This window comes from Pimephales promelas, chromosome 12 (assembly GCF_988280905.1).
Source record: "Pimephales promelas chromosome 12, fPimPro1.hap1.1, whole genome shotgun sequence".
NCBI lineage: Eukaryota > Metazoa > Chordata > Actinopteri > Cypriniformes > Leuciscidae > Pimephales > Pimephales promelas.
Window position 1 is genome coordinate 31,454,130 of NC_142780.1, and position 20,405 is coordinate 31,474,534.

General features: G+C 35.3%; 2 protein-coding genes across 5 annotated transcripts in view; one reads left to right on the forward strand and one right to left on the reverse strand.

The window, feature by feature from the left end:
* rgl2 (ral guanine nucleotide dissociation stimulator-like 2) overlaps nucleotides 1–6,649 on the reverse strand; it is a 26,252-nt gene extending 19,603 nt beyond the window's left edge. For both annotated transcript variants that reach the window (XM_039684812.2, XM_039684810.2), the window contains exon 1: nucleotides 6,491–6,649. In XM_039684812.2, coding sequence (XP_039540746.2) covers nucleotides 6,491–6,649 — 159 coding nt within the window. The remainder of the gene's footprint in view (nucleotides 1–6,490) is intronic.
* The window catches only part of phf1 (PHD finger protein 1), a 21,949-nt gene continuing 8,099 nt past the window's right edge, over nucleotides 6,556–20,405 (forward strand). For 2 of the 3 annotated variants that reach the window (XM_089117998.1, XM_089117999.1), the window contains exons 1-9: nucleotides 6,556–6,683; nucleotides 12,231–12,309; nucleotides 12,534–12,615; nucleotides 15,434–15,520; nucleotides 15,621–15,715; nucleotides 16,160–16,308; nucleotides 18,460–18,555; nucleotides 18,644–18,712; nucleotides 18,790–18,913. In XM_089117998.1, coding sequence (XP_088974124.1) covers nucleotides 6,679–6,683; nucleotides 12,231–12,309; nucleotides 12,534–12,615; nucleotides 15,434–15,520; nucleotides 15,621–15,715; nucleotides 16,160–16,308; nucleotides 18,460–18,555; nucleotides 18,644–18,712; nucleotides 18,790–18,913 — 786 coding nt within the window. In that variant the 5' untranslated portion in view covers nucleotides 6,556–6,678. Of the gene's footprint in view, nucleotides 6,684–11,272; nucleotides 11,855–12,230; nucleotides 12,310–12,533; nucleotides 12,616–15,433; nucleotides 15,521–15,620; nucleotides 15,716–16,159; nucleotides 16,309–18,459; nucleotides 18,556–18,643; nucleotides 18,713–18,789; nucleotides 18,914–20,405 lie in introns of those variants that run through there. The other variant, XM_039684816.2, reaches the window with a different exon arrangement.

Below are 20,405 nucleotides of genomic sequence, written 5' to 3' on the forward strand. Positions count from 1 at the left end.
AAATAAACATCTTAATAGAAAAATTTATTTCTTATTTTCGACATGTGATAATGGGGGATATTGTTTCAAGTTTTGAAACGGGTTTTTGTCGCCATCTCACTGGATCTCGTGAGCGAGACGATCAGAGTAAACGTGTCTGCGGATAAATGGTCCATGTGGCGTGCGGTTCAAATGAGTTTTTCCCGAATAAACATTATCGAACATTTATCAAGCTCTTGATATCGTTTTATTGAGTAAAAATTATTTCACGATAATCATCGTTTTATCGCCCAGCCCTAGCTAGCCTAAGCAAATCCGCCAACCTAACTATGAGTCTTTCTTTATATGCAACACAAGGTGCAAAACTGCTTAATTTCGATACCATTTACCAATCCTCTCTGAGTCAGGTTTGGCATTAACCTCATCAGCGGATTAACACACACACTTTTACAGTAGCTGTTATATCATGTTGTGAAATCCACACTCACTCTTGGGTACGTTTGGAAACTTTGTTTCGCCTTAGGTTAAACCAGCTGTGAGTTTCCATGTCTTTTCTCGGGCCGCAGGAAGTGCATAATAACTATGGACAAACACAGGAAACAGGACATGCTGTCATGTCATGCTGCCCTTCCTCTCCCCACACACACTCTTACTCTCTCCATCAAACTCTATATTCAAAAGCGTTAGCCTCAGGGGAGGGTGAACAAGAAAACCCAAGACAATATCAGCTGCTCTGTGTTTACTATCCTCTTTGCTCCTTAGTAGGGGAGATTGGGGCCAATTGTAGCAGAAGGCAATTGTAAACGAACACATTTTTTTCAGTAACAAACAAGCCAGCATGATGATGACATGCCACATTCACACAGCAGCAAAATACGGTTGTCCATACTGTATTTGAGTCCCTAAAACAGTTCATTTTGGGGTGAACTATCCCTTTAAAGACTTTTGCTATAAAAACATTTAACTAAAATGAATATGAATTGTTATAAAGTAGGGCTGTCAAACGATTAATCGCGATTAATCGCATCCAAAATAAAAGTTTGTGTTTATATAATATATGTAGGTGCACAGTGTATAATTATTTTGTATACATATAAAAACACACACATGCATGAATATATAAGAAAAAATATTATTTATATATAAAATATATATATAGTGTATACATGAAAATATTTCTTAAATATATACAAATATATACAATATTTATTTAAGAAAATATTTCTTAAATATATATATATTGTATATATTTCTTAAATATATACAAATATATGCATGCGTGTGTATTATTTATATATATATATATATATATATATATATATGTGTGTGTGTATTTTATATATATATATATATATATATATGAAGAGTTCAGATGCAAAAGCCTCTAAATGCCATTTGAAATTTTCTTCTTTAATGATGATTTTTGTCAAACTTGTATATTTAAGTTCAGTAATTTCACTTAAATAACAATTAATAGGTAATTATCATTGCCATTTAAGTGAAATCACTGAACTTAAATATACAGGCTTGACAAAAATCATCATTAAAGAAGAGAATTTTAAATGGCATTTAGAGGCTTTTGCATCTGAACCCTTCATATATATAACTATACACAGTGCACCCACATACAGTATATTATATAAACACAAACTTTTATTTTGCATGCGATTAATCGCAATTAATTGTTTGACAGCCCTATTAAAGCAATCACTGTATATTTGGAGTAGCCTGTGAGTTATGAATAAAATGTTAAATGTAAAAAATAAATATAAAAATGCCTGGTTCTCCACCGCTAATGCGACTGTACCTCCCAGACGTTAAAAACCTTAGCCTATATGTCTCTGCTGGCTGCATTCTCACTGAAACGCATCGTAAATAAATACATCACAAGGGAGCCATTTACAGAGACCTATTGTTTCTGCCTCCTTTATGAATACCTCGTTCCGCTCTCTCTTTTATCTCTCCTCTTCTTGTGTTCTCATCTATTACTGCATCGACCAACTTTTCCTCTTTCTCTGCTAATGGAAATCACACCGTGACTGGCTCTGAGCACTTGCCACTGACGATCACAATGCAGCTTAATGGAAATCAGTCAATCATTTCCACACTGTTAGTGAGAGGTTTGGTCGATGCAGTGCTGGCATTTCCCCGCAGCCGTTTCTGCGTGACACACGGTGCTTCATGTGGCCCACGGCGCACCGTTCTGGGGACATAATGAGCGCTCTGTAGACAAACTGGGTCACATGAGGTTTGTTTTTAGCTAAACAATTAGCTAGCTCTCCAGCCTCAACGTATCTCCCTCCCTGCCTCTTTCTCTCTGTTTTCATGTTACACCCAGATACACACACAAGGAAGTTGCACGGCGATGACTGCAAACACATTTTGACCTACACATATGCATCCTGCCACAGTCACTAAAGAATCAAGAAAGGGCCGGATCTAGTTTCATCCTGTTGAGACTACTCTGGCCTTGCTTTTGTGTCATCTGAGCAAGTCTCTATAAAAGAGCCAGTGTGATTCGTAGTGGACTTTTGCATTATTTATCTAAGATCTGTGAGCTGGTCATGTGATCTGAACAGGAGGGAAGTTACTACAGTGAACTGTATGAGCCGGCGGGGCTTCTGTTTTTAGACCGGGGAACCCAAGTGTTGAATGAGTTTTACCTTGGTGTTGCAATTTTTGGTCAACACTCAGGATGTTGTGACAAGAAAGACCAGGGCCTTGACCACCATAGACACACGCTCAGCATTCAGATTAGAGGTTGTTGATCAATATGGGGTTTTCAATGACAGATTCTTGATTTCCTCAATTGGGTCCCAATATATTATGATAATACAATTATATATATTCAGTTATATTAAAGGAAAAAGCACTGTTTGTTTTCTACTTTGATTAATTATTTAGTTTATCTAATATATAAAAATATATAAAATAATCAACAATAAATTATTATTATTAAATAAATAATAAATATATATTTTTATATTAATCTTTTAAATGCAGTGAAAAGAATGCTTGAAAGCTACTTGTGTTTTTTAATAATGATGATGATGATGATGATAATTATTGAAATAATGAAATAAAAAGCACTGTTTAACTTGTTTATTTATATACAATTTATATATGTACTTTATTTATTATTAACATTATATATAGTTATGTAATTATTGTATTTACATATATAATTATGTTTTCATTTTAATAATAATAATGAAATAAAAAGCACTGTTTACTTAATTTATATACATATATATATATATATATATATATATATATAATTTTGTTTATATATATTCTGTTTATTATATTTGTTATTTATTAAATAAATAAAAGAAGAAAAATAGAACAAAGATTAAAAAATAATCATTATTCATAAAATAAATTAAATGACAACATATGCATACATACAGTGTGTGTGTGTGTGTGTCATTTTTTTACTCATATAATTATGTTGTCTTTTAATTTATGATTATGAATAATAATTATATTAATTATTTTTTAATCTTTGCTCTATTTTTCGTCTTTTTATTTATCGGCCCTTTGTTTTGATGGGCGTGCCACATCCGAGACTTGGACGTAAATGGCCTCCTATTAAATTATGCAGGAAGTTTTAATTGAACACCACAGTTGTAACTGACGAAGTATGATTATTTACGGTGTTTTGTGTTAACAGAATTATTAATGAATGTACCGTTGTTTGTCACATACTGTAGGCTAATCATAGTTCATCCTTTCGATAAAGTGAAAAACATACAAATTTTCATTTGCAGTTTCATCACGTTTCAAGTAAAAATGTAATGTGTAATAATGTCTTAATGATGACAAGACGGATCCCGCTCACTGAAACTTTTACTCAGAATTACAGCGACTGGCTTCGATAAAAACAATAACAAAAGCAGCGTTCTCTTTAATTGCGTTGAACTGTAATAAAGTGGTTATAAGTGGTCGTGGCTAATTAGAAAGCTCCTTTGATTTTAAGGAAACACTTGACATGTATGTACGCTACTTGACGTGTAATCCCGAACCAGCTGGCGGTGTATAAACAGAGCATGAGAGAATATCAGGTGGGGTCACAATCAGCTGTGCACAAGAGCTTTTGCCTCAGACTGATAAGAAACTCCCCGCGCTGTAGTACTTAATAATAGTTATAGTACTAAAACAAAACAGCTCAGGCTAAAACAAACACAAAGCAGGTCAATCGGAGAGCACCAGATGAGTTTATTTGAATTTTATTAACTTTCAGCCTGGGCTTGTTACATCACCACAGATAATTATGTAATAGATCCCCTTTAAACGAACATTTTCAGCTTGTTTCTGTCTCCTTCGGTCAAACCAAAAGCTGCTTTTCTAAGAACCAACCAACTGTAGCTTCAGTTTCCTTATGTGTCATGAGAACGAAGCATTCAACATATCACATGAAAACATTAAGTGAAAGGGTCACAACTCAGCTAAGTATCCTGTTTCAAGGTTTAATACACGACTGAAAGCTGATCTAAGACACAAAACACCAATGCACATTCAGTAAGACAAAACATATGGTACAAGACAAATCATACAAGACAAAACGTACTGAATGATAAATAGAATCGCATTTTAAGGGTGAGCAAGGAAACCCAATGAAGAATATTTGTCTCACTTTGGTAGGAATGATGTTGTTGTTGGTTGTATTCATGTGCTGTAACTGAGGTTAAAAATTAATAATAATCATTGCAGTTATTATTTTGTTTCTATTATTATGTTTGGCAACAGTTCTTCTAACCCTGACTGATGGAGTGTGTAGCTTTTCATTTCTTAAACAGCCATGTAGGAAGACGCATCAAGGCCATATTCCAGGATGACAATGTCAAGATTCATGTCAAGACCAAAAATGGACACACCTCTTGATGGAAATAACATCGCAGTATTCGTTCCCATCAAGAGGTGCATCAGTTTTTGCTCAAGATCTTGTATTGTATTGACAATCCAAGAGTCCAGCACTCTGTAAATTCTCCTCCAGAACATCCCAAAGACTTTCAATGAATTTAAAGGAGTAGTTCACTTTTTAAAAAAAACTTTTGCTGATAATTTATCACCCCCATGTCATCCAAGATGTTCATGCCTTTCTTTCTTCAGTCGAAAAGAAATAAAGATTTTTGATGAAAACATTCCAGGATATTTCTCCATATAATGGACTTCAATGGGAACCAAACGGTTCAAGGTCCAAAAGACAGTTTCAGTGCAAATTGCAAACTGTTCAACGGGCTTTAAGCGATCCCAGATGATGAAAATAAAGGTCTTATCAAGTGAAACGATCGCTCATTTAAAAAAAAACAAAAAACAAAGTTTAAGTTTTATAAGCTCAAATGGTTGCCTCTTTGAATCTTTTCCAGAGTCAACTCGTTCATTTAGTTCGTTGAATGAACCAAATGACACGAAAAAATATTCGTTCATTTTGAGAAACGAGTTTGAACAGGAGAGTCACACAGAACAGAGCAAGGCGAGCATTTGAGCTTATAAAACTTTATTTATTAAACGAGCGATCATTTCGCTTGATAATTCTCCAGTTTGCAGTTTGACTGAAACTGTCTTTTGGACCATGAACCGTTTGGTTCCCATTGAAGTCCATTATATGGAGAAAAATCCTGGAATGTTTTCATCAAAAACCTTCATTTCTTTTCGTCTGAAGAAAGAATGAAATGGGCATCTTGGATGACATGGGGGTGAGTAAATTATCAGTGTGAACTACTCCATTAAGCTCTGGACTAATTCATAATTCATGAGTGAAAATGATTCTTCATGCTCCCTGACAACTGTTCTTACACACTTTGAGCCTAATGAATCTTAACATTGTCATCCTGGAATATGGCCATGATGTGTCTTCCTACATGGTTATTACTGTCATGTGACCAACGGCATCAGTTGCGTCGCCTCACCCTCCATTCACAAATTCTCTCCTGTGGCCTCATGGGATAGTGATATTTCCATCGTATGCACACTTCAGAATCTCGCCGTAAGTAGAATTCAGTCATCCGGGTACTTTTCGCCTACAGTTTTATGAATACTATGACTTTGGACATCGACTCAGTTACTGTTTTTTTGCATATTGAAAGGCATATTGAAACTTCAAAAAATGAAAAACGTTGCTCAGTTTACCTTCACTACTTATGTGAAAACCATGATACGTTGCTTTCAGGATTCTTTGATGGATATAAAGTTTAAAAATAGCATTTATTTGAACTTGATTTAGTCAAATCCTTGCTAAATAAAAGTATTACGGTGATTTCTTTTTAAAAAAGCTTACTGACCACAAGCTTTTTCTCCCCATTTATAAGCATTGGCCTCTTAGTAAGCATTGATTTTACATTCTCCCTGCAGGTTAGACAGACACAGCAGCACCGACCGTCCATTTTTACATATTCCTGTATTGATTAGATCCTACCAACGGCGTGACATCTCCTCCTGATCCCTCATTATATTATTATACTTTATTAACGATGATAATAAGTGAATCATGACATCACTGCCGTCTTACCTGCGTGTGATCTGCATCCCTGTTTTCATTCTCCTTCCACAGCTGATCCGGAGGTCCGTCGACCTCTGGCTGTAGGGGTCGATACCCAATGAGAGGCACTTCTCTCGAACCCACTCCGGGCAGCTCGACTCCAGATGTCCTCATACTACGGGGGAGCATGATGGTGCCGCTGGCCAATACACAGAATAATGAGGTCCTAACCCTAAGGTCCATTACCATCGTTGGTATATTGTCCATTACCATCATTGGTATATTGTTCATTACCATAGTTGGTATTGTTTATTCTTCTTAAACTGTTTGATAATGTTGTTATAATAAATTATTGTGACTGTGGTAACGCCACCATGATACAACCTATGTAAACAATTCGTGACCAAAGTAAACATGAAGCTTAATGTATTAATCACCAAGTGGTGAACTGGGGTGGGATTAAATAAGTTTTCTTCTTCCCACTCCCTTTCAGGTAGAATTCGATTTGTTTTGTTTGTTGTTGTTTTTTTTTTTGTTTGTTTTTTGTTGTTGTTTTTTTGTTTGTTTCTTGTTTCTTTTTGCACTGTATGACTTAACAAACATTTTGTCTGCCTTGTACTTTTGTGCCATTGCCTGAAATAAATAAAATAAAAAAAAAAAAAAAAAAAAAAAGGTCAGTTGGAGAGGAACAAGCAGCAACAGGGAGTCATTCGCCCTGGTAGATCATTTGTTTTCATCATTTACATTTCCCTTTGCCAAGAGACAACTTCAAATTTGAATTCAGGTCCCTCCCTTGCCTCGTCTCCTTTCCCTCACTGGTATTTATATTATGCTTTAGATAGAGATCTCTTTCAGGAAGAGACGGATGGAAGAGCGCAGCTCACCATCAAAACTCACACAAACAGCAAAAAACAAAATCGTTAAGGTCTTTCAAACAAGTGCAAGTTGATAAAATGACATTTTTAACTGCTCTTTTGAATGCCTCCATTCACTAGTCAGGGATAAACATGTATTAGTGTGCAAAACAAGACTGAATTAGGTCAAACCTAACAGGAAAATAAAGCTTTCTTTCATCTGTCCCTATGGTCCCTGCGTAAAGCTTATCTGCGTTATTTCCAGTTTACTGAATCAAACAAGGAAGTATCTAAGAATAATTTGCCATTTAATGTCAGCAATGGTCAAAGTACGTCTCGCACGCTTTTATTAATGACTTTTCGCTTTTCTCTCGTGAACTTACAGTTTGTAACAGCCCTCATACAGGACAGCACATCCTCTCTCTACATTCGTAGGCACTAAAACACCTCTGCGTGATGATCTCACCGGACCGAAATACCTGTTAGGAGAGCGATATCACGTCCATCCGCCCCTGCGTGGAGATTCCTCGGAACTCAGAGTTTCTGTGCCTCCATATCTCTCCTCTCCTGTCAACGTCAACGCTTATCGGCCCGATGAAGGCTGCGAGCTGGTGAGGTCTGCGTTCGGTGCGCTGGTGACGCGCGAGCGGCGCGTTGGGCGCAGTTCCTGCTGTGGCTCCAGCGCGTGCGGTCATTGGCTGAACGGCGTATGGTCATTGGCTGGACGCGCTGAGGAGAAGCGTTGCCCGGTAAATTCAGAGCTTCTTCGCAGCATTCACGACAGCGTCGTTGTTGTACACACCGGACGCGTCGAATAAAAACGTATTTTATTTTTATTCTGCTATTCTTAAAATATTGAATATTTTCTGCTATTCTTTTTTATTTTCTTTGCTGCCTCTCGAGCCACTTTTATTTCCGTCATTCATCTGAAACAAAATAATTGTATTTTTTAAATGATCATGTGTTTTTTTTTTTTTTTTTTTTGCAACTTACTTTTTTTTTATTTTGCTGCTTTATTCCAGTCACGTCACATAATTTTAATTTTAAAATATAATTTACATTTTATTTTGCAATTACCTTTATTTTATTTCATGTTATGCCGCACTACTCTATCCACTTTTTTTCTTTCAAACATTTGAATAAAAAATATTACATTTTTTATAAATATAATTTATTTTTTGCAGTTATTTTTCAAATATTTATGCTACTCCAGCATTTTTTCCCCTTATTCATCTGAAGTAAAATAATTGTATTTTTAAATGATCATTTATATTTTTTTATTTTGTTTTTTTTGCAACTTAGGCCTACTTATTATATGTATTATATACACATTTTTTATTTTGCTGCTTTATTCCAATCACGTTATATATCTCACTCATCTGTAGGCTACTAAAATAATTTTAATTTACAAAATATGATTTAAATCCTATTTTTGCAATTACCTTTATTTTATTTCATGTTATGTTGCACTTCTCTATCCACGAATACAAATATTAAATTTGTATAAATATCATTTATTTTTATAGAGTTATTTTGCAAATATTTATACTACTCCAGCCACTTTATTTCCCTCATTCATCTGAAATAAAATAATTGTATTTTTTTATTGATCAGTTAAACTTTATTTTAAGGTGACGTAGTTCTATTTACTCAAGTAAGTACTGACTAACTACTTGTAGTTAGGGTTTGATTTAGGGTTAGTTACTTGTAATTATGCATCATTAACTGTTATTACAATAGTAAGTGCATGTAGTAACGTGTAATTTTTTACATGCATTTTGTATTTAAATATTATACAATTATGTTTTAATGACCTCATATCAATTGAGGGACTACATAGACTTACATAGAGTAAGTGAACTGAAAATTTTAAAAGAAATGAGAAAAAAGAAAAAAATTGCTATAGCAAAAATGCTCACATTTGAACCTAATATCTTGATTTTGATGTTATGTTTCAACTACACAACTACATTATAAATATTAGCTTTATTTATGAAGAATATGTCAATAAGAAGTCCCATTTAGCTGTGTGTGTGCATGTGCGTGTGAGTGCGTGTGTCTGTGTGTGTGTACCCTCACACGTTGTCAAGGTTGTATTTTATTGCCTGGTGTTGTTTCACGGCCTGAATTTTAAGTGGCCAGTGGTGTTGAAGTTTTGATGTAAATGATTAATGCTTTTGAATGGCTGGGCAGTTCGTAGCTGGGTGATTATTTAAAGCTAATCCTTGAGCAGAGTGTCAGCTGTGGACTCCACTGACCTTGCAATATTTTTATGGCAGAGCCTTGAAGAGAAGACAACAAAAATAAGGACAAAAAAATAGCATGCATTAAACAGTGCAGTGGAAAATAACCATCAAATAAACATCACAGGTATAAAGTGCTGCACATATGGCATAAATTAGCAGCCCAAGGGGATTCAGAAAAACCATAGAATTACCTTATGCGTTTAAGCACTTCTCACATGTTTTGTTTATTCTAACAATACATGTCTGGAAATTACAACAGGTTTTAAATGATGTGTTTATGAACAAGCTCATAATTTTCCACTCTAAAACAAAGCGACTGTACATGCTCAAGTGACCCTCAGTTTGTCACTATCCATCTGTTTTGAAGCTGTGTGTGTTATGCAAGACTTCAGCATCTCAGGGAGATTTCTGTGTTTATTAAAAGGTTGTTATGGTGAATAAAAGCATTGGTAATGTGAGCTATGCATTCAATTCGTTGGGGTGGACTAATTAAAACAGTGGTTATGAATAATTCATCACTATCAAGCTCTTTAGGCCTGCTCTCTAAATGGCATGGCAACTTATTATAGCCTTCAAAAGGTGTATTGTTACCCAAAACTCTTTCATGTTTGCATTTAGAATCACTAAGTTAGAAAGAATCTACAGTGATAGGTATGAAATGCAGACTGTTTTGAGTTAGCTGTAATTTGACAAAAGAACAAACGAAGCCAGTGTGTTTGCATCTTTTGTGTTTGCGCCCCCTGCTGGACTCTCAGAAAACTGCTTTACAAAAGACACGCCAGAGGCCATTTTGAACATTCCTGCACTACCATCATCATCATCACACAATATGTGTTAGACAGTTGTGTTTGATGATATGTCATGATTTTTTGTTTTGATCTACCTCGTTTTACTTGTGTTACCAGTCGGCTGTGTGTTGCAACATGAAACAAATTTCGTCTTAAGGATGAAATTGCAAAACAAAAGTGATCTCAGTTATTCCGCCTGTATAACATGCATACAACTGTAATAATATAGTAATAAATAAATAAATAATCAAAGAAGCTCTACTTTACATCTAATTTTATGCTAGATGCGATTTGACAGCACTAATATATATTATATGGCGCTATATATATATATATATATATATATATATATATATATATATATATATATATAAACATACCACTCTAAAAAATGCTGGGTTGTTTTAACCCAATTTTGGGTCAAATATTGACAAACAGCATATTTGACCCAAAATTGGGTTAAAACAACCCAGCATTTTTTAGAGTGTGCATACATATACAGTATATGCATGTTTATAATTAATAATATATTATATATTGCACTTCATGTTCATTCATTGCAACAAATACACAATGTTCTTTAACAAAATGCATAACGCAAAGGATTTTTCTCATAAAGCCTACAAATTTTACTTTTTAACTTTAAATAAATATTTTGTAGCCTATAAAAGCGTTTCTTTCTTGTATTTTGTATTATGATTATTTACCCTCAGTGATTCATTTATAATTGATCATCATTGTATTCCAACTCAACCCACATATCGGTTAAAATTGTGTGTGTTTTTATGACGCAGGTTTAAATATTTTCCATGAAAATCTCTTTTTCAAGAAAGGCTGCGCGTAACAGCGTTGCCACTTTCTTTTTTTCTTTTCTTTTTTTTTTTTTTTTTTTTTTGCCGGCACCCAAGGGCATTTTCAAACTTTCTCCAGTCCGAAAAGTCCACGGCGCGGCTCTGCTGGACTAATTACATCCCCAAACTTTCCCTAATGATCCGCGGTGCGTGCGTGCGCATTGGCCGGGCGGTTGCGGGGTCGGGCGCAGGTGGTCGTGCCGGCTTTCAATCCGGTGGGATGTCGGTCAGTCGTACAGATGTGAAGGTGTTTTCAGGATCTCCCTCCCTCTCCATCTCCCTGTGTTTTATGTCTGCGTCACAACAAGTCGAAGGAGAGGTAGAGAGAGAGGCAGAGATTATGATGGCGTCTCTCTCGGGCTGATTCTCATGCCGCTTCCCTGATAAACACGCTTGATATAGCATTAACCGAGAGACAGAGGAGGGCTGGGAACATGTCCCGACAGACGGAGAGAAAGACGGACGGACAGACGGTTGCGCACTGACGGCTTGAGTGACGCGCGTTTGATCCACCGCGACTCTCCAAACGCGCCGATTATTCGGGACAGTGATTGAGACGGAGGAGAACAACACCGGGCATCAGGCATTTCATGCGAGTCTGACATCTCAGACTCCCCGGCTCTGTGACCCCAGCAGAGCAGAACACTTAACACAGGTACATCCCGTCCACGTATGATCTGTCATGCGTGTTAATTGATATGTGCATGCGCGTGCCATCATATGTGTCTGCTCCTCTGATGAGTTGTGTGCATTGATTATATGCACATCTGGCATGCATGCATTTTTGCATGCAATCAATGCATTGTTGTGGCATCTGCATATATTATGGTTCGTTGCATATGGCAGCCAGTGTTTTTGATCATGTGTGGCACTGCAATGTGCATTGACTCTTCATCATTTATCCTACTGTACTGTATACTGTCGCTATGCACAGAGTTTAACCCTTTAGGCTGCTGCTGTTTGCTTGTGTGGAAACACATTTTAACCTCTCTGGATCTTTTTTTTTTATCTTTCTTTCCCGCGCTCTTCAGGATGGGGGGAGTCAGTGAAGGAGAGGATGTTTTAGCCAGGTGGAGCGATGGACTTTTGTACCTTGGCAATGTCAAGCGAGTAAGTTTGGTGTTTCTTTTTTCTCAAAGTTTGTCTGGAAGAGAGAAAGAGACACTAGCAGAGAGAGAGAGAGAGAGAGAGAGAGAGAGAGAGAGAGAGAGAGAGAGAGAGAGAGAGAGAGAGAAAGAGCAAGTTGTAGTGACTTGGTGTGCTTTTTAGTTTGTAAATCAGTATTATTTAAAAGAAACATTGAGATTTTTATTTGTATTGTATTAATTTTTCAGGTGGACAGTGTCAAGCAGTGCTGTTTGATCAGATTTGAGGATAACTCTGAATTCTGGGTCCTCAGGAAAGACATCCACTCATGTAAGTGGATAAACTTTTAATTCAAACTCAAAAAGTAAGTAAAAATATCCCAAAAAACCAATGTAAAAAATGAATAAAATAAAAACAGTGTGTGCTGTTTTCAAGACTTAAGTTTTTTTTTTTAAATTCTCATTGTCAATGTGACATTTTTTTAATGGCGAGTCTCATTAATCATTACTTTTTACTTTATTTCCAATAAATGAATAGAAGAAACACTGCCATGATGTATACATACTTTAATTACTGTAATATATAATTTACTTATTTTTCATTATATAAACAAGAATGAGATTTATTTTTCAATTACAATAATACGATTTTGCTTACATTGGTCAACTTTTCTGCGGCTGTATGTACAGCCAATAGAGTGAATGGATTTTTTTCGTTCTTTTTTCTATTCATATTGTTAGGATTGTACTATATAACCATAACTAGCATCTAAACGAGGATATTAATAATGAACAATCTTTGAAATCGTATACCCTAGCTTTAAATATCTGTTTTTGTTCTGGAGTGAAATATGACCCAGACAGATTTTGTGATAAACTAAACTAAAAAGAAATTAAGCCTTATGAAAGAATTTGGAGTGATTTACAAAAAACTAACAAGAAGTTTATTTTAATTTCAATTTTTATTCTATTTTTTTTTCCTGTTGCATCACGATGTCCTCAAATGGAATTCCTAAAAAAAAAAAAAAAAAAGTCTCCCTAAAACGATTCCTGTCTGCCATTGGTCAATCAAACATATAGTCCCGCCCCAAACTCACACTATTGGTTGAGCCAGTGTTGCTGTTGTCTCAGGCTCATTGGGATGCTTTTTTAACATTTAAAAAATGGCTCAAATCACCTTTTACATTATATATAATTTCAGAAACCGTGTAGTGCATTAATATATTGGACTATTTTTAATTTGTGTGTTTTTTATTGGTCCCACTTTATATTAGGTGTCTTTAACTACTATGTACTGACACTTAAATGAATATTGTACGTTTTTACGCTGTACTTATATGGTACATTTAAAATATATACAGTATATTTAAAAATGGAAATATATCTGTAATTAATTTCTGTTATTACTTCTATAATTACACTGTTGAGCCTACTTACATCTTAAAGGGATAGTTGACCCCAAAATTACTCACCCTGAAGCCATCCTAGGTGTGTATGACATTCTTCTTTCAGACAAATACAATCAAGAGTTATATTAAAAATGTCTTGGCTCTTCCATTCCTGATAATGAGACTGAATGGCTGTATGTCTCTGGAAGTCCATTAAAGTGCATCTATTCATTGTTAAAGTGCTCCACGCATCTGCAGGGGTTATTAAAGGTCTTCTGAAGTAAAGCGATGCGTTTGTGTAAGAAAAATATCCATATTTAAAATCAACTAAAATAATTGTCTTCCAGCACATGGCCGTACACATTGATTTACGGCAAAAGAGTAACCCTTGAACTTGACACACAAGTTAATGACGAACGCGGTTGACCAGCCCTGTTTGAACCGTGAGAGGTGTCAATTGCCGTCATTACGGCAAAGCCTATATTTAATCTGTTCATCATATAAAGTAGGGCTGTCAAAAAATTAATCGCGATTAATCGCATCCAAAATAAAAGTTTGTGTTTACATAATATATGTGGGTCCACTGTGTATAACTATTTTGTGTGTATATATATATATATATATATATATATATATACAGTAAATACACACACATGCATGTATATTTAAGAAAAAAATATTATTTATATATAAAATATTTATATTATTTATATATAATATAAATTATATATAAATCTATATACAGTATATACATGAAAATATTTCTTAAATATATACAAGCATGTGTGTGTATATATACAGTATATATATATATATATATATATATAATTATACACAGTGGACCCACATATATTATGTAAACACAAACTTTTATTTTGGATGCGATTAATTGCGATTAATCTTTTGACAGCCCTAAAGCGATCGCATCTCTCCAGAAAAATTTTACTAAACCCCTCAATTCATATATGGATTAGTTTTACAATCTCTTTATGAACTTTTTGAAGCGTCAAAGTGGTAGTTGCGTAGCTGTCAATGAATAATAATAAGTAGTAATAAATGCATAATAAATAAAATAAGTGAATAAGTGAAGGGACAGAAAGCTCCTAGATTTCATTAAAAAGATCTTCATTTGTGTTCCGAAGAAGAACAAAAGATTTTTGGGGGATGAACTAGCCCTTTACCCCACTCTTAAAGGGATACTCCACTTTTTTTTGAAAATAGGCTCATTTTACAACTCCTCCAGAGCTAAACAGTTGAGTTTTACCGTTTTCGAATCCATTCAGCCAATTTTCTGATATTTAGAAGAATATCAGTAACCAGACAATTTCTGGTCTCATTGACTTCCAAAGTATATATTTTTTCCCACTATGGAAGTCAATGAGACCAGAAATTGTCTGGTTACTGATATTCTTCTAAATATCAGAAAATCAGCTGAATGGATTCGAAAACAGTAAAACTCTGTTTAACTCTGGGGGAGTTGGAAAAAAAAGTGGAGTATCCCTTTAAACCTACCAAACCTGTCTCTAACCTTACCCATATCCAACCTCAATAGTAGCAAAAGTGAACACAAGAAGCACATTGTACATATTTTTTGTTGTAACTACATAGTAGTCGTCAAAGACACCTAATATAAAGTGTGACCTTTTTGTTAATCTAAAGTAAAGATCAAAATAGAGAAATATTGGTGTGTGCCAGATATTTTGAAGCCTCTAGTCGGCGTCTGTCCAGTAAATGACCCTGTTTATTGTGTCTTGTGTTCAGTCTCTTCAGGAGGAGAGGATGTGTGCTGTATATGTGATGCTCCACCTCTCAAAGAACCTCTCGTAAACTGCCTCAAATGTCGTCATGGTAATCCTGTGTAGATTATACAGACCTGTAGATTTAAATCTGTGGTTTTGGTTTATATTTATAAAGGAATATGTTACATATGCTGCCATTGTTTCCCCAGGTTATCATCCAGAGTGCCATACACCACCCATTGAACCTGAAGTTGACCCCAGTAGCTGGATATGTCGCCAATGTGTCTTTGCAGTCGCAACAAAGGTTGTACTTTGCTTAAATCCTGAAGTGAATATTTCGAAACACGGACAACGTTAGCATTCAAGGTCTATTTCAAATGGCATCCTAACACGAGGCTTAAATCTTGCTCTGAGATGTAAAGGGTATCCATGGCTTACTGCACTTGACTGCATATTTATTACATTGCAGCACTCTGCAGGTGATGTCGGTGGTAGAGCTGCGTTAAATGGGCCTGTGCTTTAATCCGTCTGTCAGGGCGCTCGTTTCACAGGCCTTACATGCTGATTTGAAGATAAAATCATATTCACCAACCCCCCCACTGCAGGAAATATTAATGACTTCCTTCAACGTGTCTTTTCCAAATTCAATCTTCAGATGAAATCGCTGTTAAATGTGCTTACATGACAGGAGAGCGCATGTCTCGGAGAGGTGAGATACATTGTAATAACAAGCTGTGTTCTGTCCTAGAGAGGGGGAGCGTTGAAACGAGGACGCTTCGCGCGGCTCATGCAGATCATGAAAGTGCGGTTGCCCTATCAGCTGTCATCTTTAGACTGGGACCCGCAGCACTTGACCAACCAGCAGCAGTGTTACTGCTATTGTGCTGGACCAGGAGAGTGAGTCCAACTTATAACATTCTCACATGACTATGACAATGTTTCAAATGGTAATATTAGTGTACTGCGACTGTACAACAATGCGCGAGTATATACTAGGGCTGTCAAACGATTAATCGCGATTAATCACATCCAAAATAAAAGTTTGTGTTTACATAATATATGTGGGTGCACTGTGTAGGCTATAATTATTTTGTATATACTGTATATAAATACACTCAGATGCATGTATATTTAGGAAAAAAATATTATTTATATATAAAATATTTAAATAAATCAAATATAAATCTATATACAGTATATACATGAAAATATGTCTTAAATATATACAAGCATGTGTGTGTATTTAGATGTATATAAAATAATTATACACAGTGCACCCACATATATTTTGTAAACACAAACTTTTAATTTGGATGCGATTAATCGCGATTAATCGTTTGACAGCCCTATTATATACACTAAGTTTATACTCTTTTGAAAAGTAGTGTGTGGACAGTATGCAGGAAATAAAAAAAGTTATTCGTTCGTTTATTCGTTTTATACTCGACATAAATAAAGTCGGTCATTCGGATATCTGTACAGAATGCATAATGCATACGACATACTTTCAAATATATAATTTTAAAAATATTTATATTTATATACAATACAGAGCTACCAAGCGATTACAATTTTTAATCTAATTAATAACATGACAATATATGAGTTCATTACATTATATGCTGCTTAATTAATCTAATTAATCACTAATTAATCGCAGATCAAATTTGCCTGCGAAACTACCCCCCCAAAAATTATTTAAAGCATTTTAGCATCAAAATAGACATTTAGAATTTTTTTTTATTTGATTCAACATAGAATTTATTACACATAAGGCTACAATGCTGCATCTGAATTGGTATTTAGATATTTTGACAGACCAACGCTTTGGTAACCAACATTCTTCAAAATATCGTCTTTTTTGATCCGGAAAGGAAAAAAAAAGTCATACAGGTTTGAAAGGACACAAGTAAACCCAATTTAATTTTTTAAGCAAACTATCCTCAAAATATAAAATAAGTATTTCAATGATATGATAGTCTAAATAAAAAAACTAAAACTGCCAGTAATGAGGAAGTCATTAGGTCATTCATTCATTCGATTTGTTCAAACGGCTGAAGTAAAGGTGTGTGTGTTTGACGTGAAGTGGACCGATTAGTCTATGACACCCGAGCGATTCCAAAGCATAGAGCCGTTTGCTATCTAATCGCATTTGCGGGACACCGACCGGTCCGGGCAGCGCCACTTCAAGTCAAACACACCTAATGGCTTGGTCATTAAATCATTGAAAAACGGATTCATTCAGAAGTGAAACAATGCTGTGTGTTGCTCGGAGACCCACAACAATTCTGCTCTGGCTTTATAGGTAATATTTTTGTTGGAAAATTAAGCGAAAACAGACAATATTGTGTGTAAAACGCATCACAATATGACTTAAACTGCGATATAAAATCAATATCACATTTGCACTCATGCTATTTGGGATAAAAACAGCACTTGTGTGATATTGCGCTTGTTACTCATGTGATGTTGCTAAACTATATCAAACCATTCAGGCCTATAAATGAAATAAAAGTCATTTTTGCCCTGATATCTTGAATTTTAGAGGCGTTCTAACTGTATTCTATGGGCTCAGTCACGCAGTGAGTAGTTGCCCTGCTTCATGTTCATTATAAATCAACTATATGAATTGTAAGATGAACTACATGTACATAAGTCTGGGTTCTACATAGGTTTGTGAAATGTTAGTATAACATGTTTATATTTAATGAACTCTTACACCTGTAAATCTCAGAGAAACACTCGCTGACTAGAAGGCATTGAGCAAAAATTGGTTAGAAAAGTAACTTTAGTTTTGAGAAAAAGGACTAGAGTCATTTGTTTGCAGACGCTAATTGGTTTGATATTTTGGCTGGTGGCATTCAGACATTTTAATTGTATACATATTTTTTGGGTGCACTGTATATGCAGAAAATATGCAATTATTTTAAAAAGAAATTGCACAACTAACAATTGCAGAAAGTTCAGGGTGAGTTGATTTTAGTTTCAGGAGTGTGTGTGTGTGTGTGTGTGTGTGTGTGTGTGTGTGTGTGTGTATGTCTAAACCAGGTGGAACCTGAAGATGTTGCAGTGTGGGAGTTGTGGGCAGTGGTTTCATGAAGCTTGCACTCAGTGCCTGACCAAACCTCTTCTCTATGGGGACCGGTGAGGCTGACGCCATTGTTAAGCGCATGCGGTTGCTAAGCTAATCCAGTCTAAACCTTTTCATCTGTGTCTCTGCTTCACCTTTCAGCTTTTATCAGTTCCAGTGTTCATCGTGCACAAATGGTCTAGAGACCATCCAGAGGCTTCCAATGACCTGGTAAGTGCACTACTTCTGTTCTGAATCAAGAAGAGCTGGATGTCATTTCCGATGATCCTCATTCTGTTGTATTGCAGGGTAGATTTGGCCCATTTGGTGTTGTATCACCTCTCCCTGTGCTGCAAGAGGAAGTATTTTGATTTCGATCATGAAATCATGTCTTTTGCGAATGAGAACTGGGAATCTTTGCTTCTTGGCACGGTAGGAAAATATCTTAGTCGAAAGCACAGCTCAATTTAAACAATTTTTCGGACATATTTATGAAAGAAACAGGATATTTGTTAAGAAAAAACGTTGTGCAGGACCTTATTTTTTTTTACAAGAAACTGGATCAAAAGTCGTTTTAGAGGCAGAGCAATATAAATCAGTATTGTTGTTGTCAACTAAAACCATTCAAATTCTCTTTCATTAAAGGAGTAGTTCACTTTAAAAAAAAAAAAAAAACTTTTGCTGATAATTTACTCACCCCCATGTCATCCAAGATGTCCATGTCTTTCTTTCTTCAGTTGAAAAGAAATTGAGGTTTTTGGTGAAAACATTCCAGGATTTTTCTCCATATAATGGACTTCAATGGGAACCAAACGGTTCAAGGTCCAAAAGACAGTTTCAGTGCAAACTGCAAACTGTTCAAAGGGCTTTAAACGATTTCAGACGATGAATAAGAGTCTCATCAAGCAGAAAGATCGCTCATTTAAAAAAAAAAGTTTTATAAGCTCAAATGGTCGCCTTGCTCTGTTCTGGGATGCGCGTTCGTGACTCTCCTGTTCAAACTCGTTTATCAAAATTAACAAATCGTTTTCTGAGTCAATTCGTTTATTTCGTTTGTTGAATGAACCAAATGACTCAAAAAAAGGTTTGTTCATTAACGAGTTTGAACAAGAGAGTCTCGAACGTGCATCACAGAACAGAGCAAGGCGAACATTTGAGCTTATAAAACTTAAACTTTGTTATTATTTTTTTTAAATGAGCGATCTTTCCGCTTGATAAGACTCTTATTCATCGTCTGGAATCGTTTAAAGCCCTTTGAACAGTTTACAGTTTGCACTGAAACTGTCTTTTGGACCTTGTTTGGTTCCCATTGAAGTCCATTATATGGAGAAAAATCCTGGAATGTTTTCATCAAAAACCTTAATTTCTTTTCGTCTGAAGAAAGAAAGACATGGACATCTTGGATGACATGGGGGTGAGTAAATTATCAGCAAAAAGTTTTTTTCAACAGTGAACTACTCCTTTAATTACAATCAGGATGAAATAAAATAAATTATTAGATGCAAAACTTAAACTTAAAAAAACAAACAAAAGAAAATTAGAAATGTTGCATTAGCAACTAATAAAAATATGAATATGAAAGCTGAAAAAAAAAGGGAAAGAAAACTGAAAAAAATCATTCAAAATATTTTATTGGGATTTTTTAATAAGGATTTTTCCTCCATATATTGGAAATGCCTCCCGACCCCATCATGATTCATGGCTTTGACATAAAGGATATTGACTAATATTACGCCCGACATTTCAACAAGAAATCAGCACAGAAAAGAAGCCTGCACTCGTAGAGGTTTTAAGGAAATAAAAAGGTCAGGTCTGATTTCACGTTGTGAATGTATTCACTTTGAATGTAGGTTTGAATACGCTCTCTTTGTGGTCAATCTGAGCCTTTACCTTTTAAATGCATTTGTTACACACTGCCTTTCAT